The sequence below is a fragment of the Curcuma longa genome, chromosome 5 (assembly GCF_044706935.1).
Source record: "Curcuma longa cultivar G26 ecotype Majalengka, Jawa Barat chromosome 5, ITB_CL_G26_1.1, whole genome shotgun sequence".
Classification (NCBI taxonomy): Eukaryota; Viridiplantae; Streptophyta; class Magnoliopsida; order Zingiberales; family Zingiberaceae; genus Curcuma; species Curcuma longa.
Window position 1 is genome coordinate 13,781,992 of NC_133865.1, and position 9,912 is coordinate 13,791,903.

A 9,912-nucleotide genomic window follows, 5' to 3' on the forward strand; every position below is an offset into this window, starting at 1 on the left:
CATAGGTAGTGCAGTCAAAAGGGTCAACCCATGGGCAGGGTGGACCGACCCATCAAAAATCCATTAGATGACAGAGTGGGAGGGTTGACCTATTGTTATATTTAAGAGGTGTCCTAAGGCAATCATCTTAGATAATATATTATTTATTAAATAAATAAAATTATTATTTGAGTGTATATTTTCTATGTATTTGATTTGATCTTAAACTCAATTAATGAGGTCTACAATACAATGCATAGCATAAGAGAAATTATGATTAGATCATAATTAATAAATGTCTCTACATATGTAATTATGTATGTATTGAAATTTTTCCTAATCAATGAATTGATAAGGCTGAACATCATTGATTCTATAAGACTAGCATATGTTAGGCTCCTTGATTTTACCAAGCAACTGATCCTAACTGGCAAGAAACATTGGGATGTTGAGAGTTAACATATGGATGTTAATTAAGGGTAACTAGTTCATCTTAAGTGATCCGTCATGAGACTTCATATGGTTCTATATATATCTATAAAGATATCGTTGCAGCTCGAGTGCAAGTTTCCTTCGACTTAAGGTATTCAAGCCATCTTGGTCATAGATTCTTATACTTTGATATCTTAAGCAAACGTCTCTAAGGAGGTGTGGACCCGGGATGATTGAGTACAAGTCAAAGTGTTCGAAGATGATTGAGTAATCCATAGAGAATTCACTACTCCTTTTATTAGGAGATGTATATCCGATGACCACTTGTCAGGATTGTTACTTGTAAGTTTTTAGCCAAAATAAAAATACGTCAAGAGAATGGTCCTCTTGGATAGATGCTTTGAGTAACTTAAATCTACAGGATAAGGAACTACTACCTGGGCTAGGTGTGACATAGTCAACCTAGTGGAGACTGACACATAGACCATGTCCTGAACTAAGCGGATATAAGATGCGTGAAAGGAACAAATGCGCAAACAACTGAAGCTGCTGAAGGGTTCAGAAGTAGTTTTGGAATCAACTATAATTTTTTGATTAATTGGGGGGCATGATGTACGACTAGGTGCCACTCAACATTAATTCGTAATTAATGGTTAATTATGAATAATCAACATAAACCAAGAACCTATAATGTCACACACACTATGCATTTCTCTAAAAGATAAAATAAATTTGAGAATTAGATTCTTAGATCGAGAGAAATTGAGACTGGTTAGACTAGACGAAGGACAAATATGGAAGATATTTTATCAGAACGGAAATGCTAATGGGCTATGTTTTTTGAAGATAAAGTGAGCCCTCTTTGGTTTAATTATAAACTAAATTAGTTTGGTTTTCATTAAAGGTGGTTTGGTCTTGAACCAAACTTAAGGCTATCGATTTGGATTTTGTGTTAAAGGATGTGGGTTTTGGTTCGCGAACCAAACCTATTAGAGATCTATAAATACATCTCTAAAGAAGAGTTATTAAGTAGATTAAAAACTTAAAGGTTAGGTTTAAAAATCAACCACCACCTTTTCTCTTCTAGCCGCCCAGACCCCCTTCTCCTCCTCATTGGTGCTACCCATACCTTCACTTGGTGGAGTTGCCACTGGCCATAGGAGGGTTGCCCAAGCTCACCTTTGGCCAAGCTACCTTCCATAAGTCAACTATCTCCCTAGGTCGGCCTTTCTTGAAGCCAAAGGAAGCTACAACTGATGGTGGAAGCAAGGAGCAAGAGGAAAAGCAATGGTTGTTTCTCCGTCACGAAGTATCCTTTCTTCCTTTCTCTTTGGCCATTGTTTTAGTGGGCAATTGAATAGGGAATCCTATACGATAAACGATAAATCACAGCATAAAAAGGATCCCTTAAGCGATCCATGCGAAAGAAAACTTATACAAGTTAAATTTACAAAATCCTATCTAATAGGGTATACCTTTGTTGCGTGCCTTTAGCTTATCCCGCTTGTCCAAAGTTTGTCAGATCTCTTACACGTTCAAGTGTCTGTGCCTCTATGCGATCCACACAAACACTCACTTTTTAGAGAAACCTTTAGTTGTGCTAACAACCCTTTAGTGTAGTTTCGGCCAAGAGACAGAAGAGGGAAGAAGATAATCATCCAACATGACTTTTGGAAAGAAAAACTCTTTTTATACCCAAGCCATGAATACCAAAGGTTTTTAGGCTTTTGGTATTCTCTCATCAATGCATGATTAATCCTATTATTCATGCATGATAACTTCCTCTTCTTCAATGCATGATTAATCCACATTAGTCATGCATGATGAATCAACCTCCATTCATCAAGTTGGTTTAATTTGAGCCTAACTCAAATTCAACCAACTTGAGTCTAACTCAAGTCTTGGTCATCCAATGAGCTTAATTGTTCCTTTAGTCAAACTAAAATGAATCCATCTCCAAAATAGAATGTTATTTGTGTGTGACCCGGTAGGTTCTCGTAATGTTGGCAATGTCTCTAAAACTCATTTTAGAGACATAAGCAATGAGTGGCATCTAGCAATGCATCATTGCTACCCAAGTGATAAGAATGTCAAAATCTGACATAACCTCCGTGACTATGATAATGTATGACCATGTCTTTCTATCCTCGATATCTAGATTGATCAATGAGGCATAGATTATGTCATTCTCTTATCAATCTTTATATTTCTTGATCTCAAGTAGACTCACTCAAGCAAATGAGCTCAATATCTCATATTGACTCATCTGAGCATGGTCATGCATTTCGTAGTCATACTCTATCAACAGGCTGCAAGATATCACTTCCATCATATGGGAGGGATAGATCTCATCTACATCACTCACATCCCTCCACATAATTTATTACATACTCAGTGATCACCTTTATAGTCTTCCCTGTTACGGGTGATGTTTAACGACACCAAAGTATATAACTCCTTATATAGGGAACCGTAGTGACTTCAGGTCAAAAGACTATTCATACTAATAGTCACATGAAAAAGTTTATGACACTCATATAACAATCCATGAAACTTTCTCAGGGAGGGTCAATTCAGTATACATTCTCTAATGTATACTCATGTGTCAACTCGATATCCCATATCCATGACTTGTGAGAATCAAGTCATCCAGTTGACCTAAATGCTAGTCTCAACGCATTAAAATCGTCCCTAAATATTAATGCTTGACTATGAATGATTAAGAGTAATGTTCTCTACATCATCTCACTATCGACTCAAACAATCAATATAATGTAGATTAGAACTAGCTACCCAAGGACATTATTATACTTAGTTATTTAGCACAAATATAAAGTAAGTATAATAACTAAAAACTCTTGCCTTTATTAATAATAGAATATGATACAAAAGTCCCTAGTCAATAATCACAAAATTGGCTCTAGGACTATTACTAATAAATTGTTGTTGCCGGAACTCTCACTCCATTAGATTCTTTGCCCCTTGTTGATAGAGAACTATCCGACCTTCTAACAGCAATGTGATCACCTCTGTTCAATCTGATTTGTATCATCGAATTGCTTTGAGCCGTCACATACGGAATCAGACCGTAGCTCCTCTCTCAGATCGTTTATCTCTCTCCTTCGACTAGTATCAAAACGAAGACATAACACGTGACTTAGATAAGTAGTCTCGAGGAGATCTCGGCGTGGATACAAGTAGAGGCAACATTTCTCAAGGTTGCTAGATAATGTCATTTCCTTTTCATATCATCCAAAAGATATAACTTATTTATGCTATTTTTTATGATTATGTTTGCATATGTGTGTATCCTCGTGTAGATTTTATATGTAAATAGTAATAAAATTATTTATTATGCTTCCACTGTATGTTTAAAGAAATATAAAATTTTAAAACGCGCATATAAAAATCCAACACCCATCATCTTGACGAGCTAGAAAATCTCCAACCCAACCCAACTCAAGACAGGTTGGAGGTTAAGCGTGCTAACTCACAGACCTACCAATATATATATATATATATATATATATATATATATATATATATATATAAAGTTGAACTTTTTACGTTTGGATTGTGGATTATGTGAGTTAAGCTTCTATATATATATATATATATATATATTAAAAATTTTAAGTTTGTTTGCGGATTAGGTGGGTTAAGCCCACAAACTCATTAAATTTTCCACCTTAGTTTTATATTTTAGAAGAATTTTTTTTCAAGTCGCTAACCAACCCCAAGTCCACCGCGGACAAACCGCACGTATCACGGGCCAACCTACTTAGATCCACTTTAAAATGGTTTAATAAAATAAAATATTAACCTAACCCACTTAAATTATTTGGTGGGACGGACCAATCCAATGGACCTAATCCAAATTAACAGCTCTAGTCATAGGATCAAAACGGATACAAGCCAAAAGATTAATCATTTGCAACAAAAACTCCTATTCCCAAACTAAAAGAACTAGTAAATTGCTCTAGGGTACCTCAAAAATCAAAAGAGCGAGTAAATTGCTTTAGGGTACCTCAGAAACCAAAAGAACCCGTCAGCGGTTGAGGTTGCGCTCAACCTCATAGGCATGGCGTGCTGACCATCACTGGTGCCCGGAGCTAGTAGGTAGTCAAATTTGTGGGTGATGTTGGATTTGTGTCAGCACCTTGCCGCTGCCTCGCCTGGATTGGGCCGGAGAGGAAAAGGGGAAAGGAGAGGGAGAGGAGAAAGGAAGGCATACCGATCGCACAGATGCGAGAGAATTGGATGCAAGGTTGTGGGAGATCAAGCCGACTGCGATTTCTATGTTAGGTATAGGATTTTTTATGATCGATAATTTTGGATTTTAGCGATTGTGGGGTTTTTTGCAATCTGTAACAAATTTGGAATTTGTTGCAAACCTTTGGGCAAATTTTCAATTTAAAATTTTGCAATGAATTTCGATTTCATTGGAAATTTGACAACAATTCGAATTTCATAGTAAACTTTTTGAAAAATTTTGAATTCATTATAAATTTAGCAACGAAGGTTGAATTTGTTGTAAACTTGGTAACGAATTCTAAATTCATAATTAAATTTTTTTTCTTTAATTCCAAATATAAACTTTGCAATAAAATAAAAATTCATGAAAAATGTTACGATGAATTTATAAATTCACCATCAAATTTTCACTAAAATATAAATTTTACGATGAAATTAAATTTGACGATAAAATTTAAATTTTTTATAAATTTGACAATGAATTTTACAAATAATAATTTTTTAGGCCTCGAATTTTGTGATTAATGTTTTTTTTGTTGTTAATTTGATAATAAAATTTATTTTTATTGTTAATTTCGTTACTAGTTAATGATGATTTTTTATTATTATTAAATATGTTGTAGATTTGTGTTCGTCGTTAAACTTCATTGTTAAATCTATATATTTTTTTAATGTAATGACAGGATAATGACAGGATTTATTAGAAAAACTGTTTCATTTTGAATTTTGATGGAGGACCGGTGAGGCGAGATGTCTTCTTTTATTAAAAATAAAAAAAATCCTTTTAATTTATTTATTTTTATCAGATTAGATTGAAGGAGTTAGATTTCTATTGCGGTATTTCCGGGAAAAAAAATCATTGTTAATTTAACTCAAACAGCGAGAGGGAGACCCAAACGAGCAGAAAGTTTGGTTTGGCTACCTCACGCCTAAGAATGAGGGTCCACCATTTCGATTACTCCCTCTACGCGTTTCCTTTAGACGTCCCATCTCGACCCACTTTCCCTGCATTCTATCCCTTCGCCGAATCGATTGCCCGCCCCCGCGCCCCCACCCCCTCCCCTCCCCCCTCCCTTCTTTCATTCCGTCCATCTTCAACCCAATATTCTTCATGCTGTCGACTATACTAGAGAAGGAAGTGATATAATTACTTCATCGGCCGATTTTGCATGGAGCTCGGAGGGGCCGGCGAAGGAGTAGGGCCTTCCTCCTCCGCCTCCACCTCCACCTCCGCCGATCATACTCCTCCGCCCGAACCTCAGCCACCACCGCAGCAACAGCAACAGCAGCCGCTGAGCCGGTACGAATCGCAGAAGCGGCGGGACTGGAACACGTTCCTACAGTACCTGAAGAACCACATGCCACCGCTGGTGTTGCCGCGGTGCAGCGGAGCGCACGTCATCGAGTTCCTCAAATACCTCGATCAGTTCGGGAAGACGAAGGTGCACTCCTCCGGTTGCGCCTTCTTCGGCCAGCTCAACCCTCCCTCCTCCTGCGCATGCCCGCTGCGTCAGGCCTGGGGCTCCCTCGACGCCCTTATCGGCCGCCTCCGCGCCGCCTACGAGGAGAACGGCGGCAACCAGGAGTCCAACCCCTTCGCTGCCCGCGCCGTCCGAATCTACCTCCGCGAGGTCCGCGAGAGCCAGGCCAAGGCCCGCGGCATCCCCTTCGAGAAGAAGAAACGCAAGCGCGGAGCCGTCCCCTCCCATCTCCCTCGCCCTGCCAGATCAGCCGCTGCACATCAGTCTTCTTCTTCCGCGGCGGCCTCCCCGTTCGCTTCTACCTCGTCAGTCCCAGAGAAATCCGCCGATCCACCCGCCGACGGTCCGTCGTCCGTCTCATGACTTTATAATTATTTAAATTTATTCACTCTTTATTTTCTTTATTGTATTTGAAATAATTAAGCCATTAACTAGTCGTCGATAATAGACAGTACATATTATGTCTGATTGACAATGCTCACCTTCAGATGGACAATCAAAGGAAGTTAATTAATGCACAATAGCAGAATTGCAGAACTACTTCCGGTATCTCAATCTTTAACTTCAATTATTGCTTCATTAAGATCAGCAGTATTAATTTTTCATATGGTGTAGACATTGTAAGGTATTATTTTCCTCTTCAATTCAACTCTCAAAAATCATGACATGTGATTCCTGTCTATTTACTGTTCATCAAGCCGTACCCAAGCTTTCCTTTATTTATGCGTGTATGAAGTTGTCACAGCTTACCTTGTCTCCCAATCTTTATTATTTCTATTCATCGTTTTTTATTCTAAAATTAATTATTGCTTTAATTTGTCGAGTACTTTATCTGGCAGAAAGAAAATCTATACATAACATATTACTGATCCCCGCTCCCTGCATGCCTTAAAAGAACAACATCTCTACGGTTATTTCCTTCGCGAGGGGCCACTTCAAGAGAAACTACTCGTTCTCTCTCTATTCCTCTTGTAAACTTTCTACCATTCTTAAGATTTCAGCATTGCTTCAGCTAGCTAGGAAAATGCTCGCACCAAATTACCTCATAATTGTGACTGTGTTTAAATAATAAGTTTGAGACGACATAGTGAAGAAAAATTCTGCAATCTGCATTAGCTGGCGAATTAAACTTTGCTTTATTAAAAGGTAACTAGCTACTGATGATGTTCCTCCCACTAAATCTGCACAGCCGACAGTTTGAACTGTAGTTTCTGTCTCTTTAATTGATCTCCGCCAGTAATTCCCATTTATAGTTAACTTCTTTGGTCCTACTCTTGCAGCGCTGTAGGAGACAAGACGATCATAAAGTTAGATATTTTCTTAGGACAAATGACATCCTAAATTACTGTTCTTTTTGATTGAGGAATGAACCAAGTTGACCTGTCGACCAACTTATTGATATGGATACCTTGCACGCATATACGTATCATTCTGAAGTATTACGCACGCGCACAATACTTTTTCTCTATAGAATTATGTCCCACTCTGAGCACAGAAATAACCTAATAAATAGCATGTTCGATTCAGTTAAACCATAGTGACATTAAATGAGCGTTACCTGAGTTATAAGAATAAGACTTAAATAAAGTTATCTGAAGAATGTTGTATCAGTGCAGTGCTATATGGTATATGAATCTTAACAATATATTTATTTATTTTAATAAAATGAATGTTTTTTATTTTCCATTAGAGTAGTGTTTCTATTTAATTTTAGCATGCTTTTATTTGGCAAAAAAAATTAGAATGTAAATACATTTGTTTAGTGCTTATTATACAAGCTATTTTTATTTGATTATAACATGTGCATTGGTTAATTATAACAGATGTTCTAATATAACTCTAATGTTTATGTTTATTTGTAACAGTGGTGATTTTATTAAGTTATAGGATGTGTTTTCATCTAATTATACTAGCTAGATATCTTCATTTAATTTTAATAGACATATGACAAAGAAAATTATCTTAAAGTAGATGCACTTATCTAATTGTAATATGTGCTTTCTTTCAGCTGTAAAAGGTGTCTTCATTTTGATAAAAAAAAAAAACCAGATGCAAACTCCATTGTTTAGTTATGTTAAAATAAATTATTTAGTTATATTAAGTGTCATGTTTTTTCCAAAATAATATTCAAAATATAGTTATTTCCATCTAATTAATTATAACAAACATTTTCATTTAATTTTCATTTATTAATTATATCAAACATAATTCGCACAGAATTATATTTAAGTTTGCACTCAAATAATGCACACACGCATGTAAAGATGTTTTCAAATAAAATTTTAACCAACTTATAAGGTTATAATACAATCTGCATAAAAAATAATCATTTTATTGCACAAAATATTGACCATTGCCCTAGGAAAAGCAAAGCAAATAGAGGCCCTATTACGGAATATCTGCAGAATTTGGTTGCTCTACCCTAATTATTATTATTATTTTCTTTGAAATCCAAATTACTGTATGTAAAGTTACACTTATTATCATTATTTTCTTTGAAATCCAAATTACCGGATGCATGTAAGGTTACACTATATATCTTTGATTTCTACATAAGGTAGCCCATCCTTTTCTTTCCTTCCCCAAGTAATCAGTTCTCGATTAGTTTTATGGTCTTCTCCTTCAAATTCTCGGTTGGGGCTAATAAAGAATACAATTCGTACCAGCATTTGCATTTCTGAGCATTCAAGCAGAATTATGGGCCTGTTTCACCGTCCATCATAAATTAAAAAAATCATGAGTCACATCAAATGATGTTGTTTGTCTTCACTTGATTATATTAATATAATGCACATCTAATCTAATCTAATCTAATCTTACCACAAACTAAAATACAAATCTTAGCAAATCAAATCTAATCAACCAGGCACCAATTAGGTTTGCCAATTGAATATTTTCCACATAATTTTTGTTCCTTTCATCTTATTTAATTGCATGAACCAATCCACTCTCTCTATCTATATTTTAAAACCCACTCATTTATAATGTCTGACGTTGCACATTAGACTGTTTTGAATTTAGAGAGCTGTATTCTAAGGTAAAAGTCAAGAAAATTCTCTATATTTTTTTACATATAAAAGGCGGTTTTTTAAAAAAAATATTAAATGGGTATCCGTTATTTTCAAATATGACTATTTTATACTTTGCCATTATATTACATTTTTAAAAATATTTATTTATTAAAAATAAATTTCAATTCAATTAATATATATAGATATAATTTGTAAAATCAAAATTTATAAACTCACCTCATACTCCTTAATATTATATATATAAATATATATAACTCCTTTAATTTTATACGTTTATCATGCATTAATAATTATAATAATAACTATTCTTATCAATGTTAATGTGAATGTATGAGTTGTTTTATTATTAGTAACTCCTCACTTATATGCTACTTATGAGTCTTAAGTTTCAATTTCATTTTTAGGACAGTCATTTAATTATCAGAATAATAATTACTTAATATTCTCTCATTCGATCCGAAAATTAGATAAAACTAAAACTTAACGATGAATTATATATGATTTTAAGCATAAAGAACTCATCTTCCTAAAACATCATAATTATAAAAACACTAAATACAAATCATAGTGGTTGTACGTACATAATATACTTCCTTTTATATATCACAAACATTACCGTCCTACCATACTATTTCTATAAAAGACACATATAATTTTATAATGAATCATAAATAATGTTTATAGATAATTCATGTTATCACATAATAATGTGCATACCATAACTAAAAATTATA

At 35.0% G+C, this 9,912-nt stretch overlaps 1 protein-coding gene across 1 annotated transcript; it reads left to right on the forward strand.

Moving 5' to 3' along the window:
- Nucleotides 1-5,748: 5,748 nt before the first annotated feature.
- LOC141829155 (protein LIGHT-DEPENDENT SHORT HYPOCOTYLS 5-like) lies at nucleotides 5,749-6,862 on the forward strand. The gene has a single exon (XM_074716572.1). It carries the CDS (start codon nucleotides 5,835-5,837, stop codon nucleotides 6,507-6,509), a length of 675 nt encoding a protein of 224 aa, XP_074572673.1. The 5' UTR covers nucleotides 5,749-5,834; the 3' UTR covers nucleotides 6,510-6,862.
- Nucleotides 6,863-9,912: the final 3,050 nt, after the last annotated feature.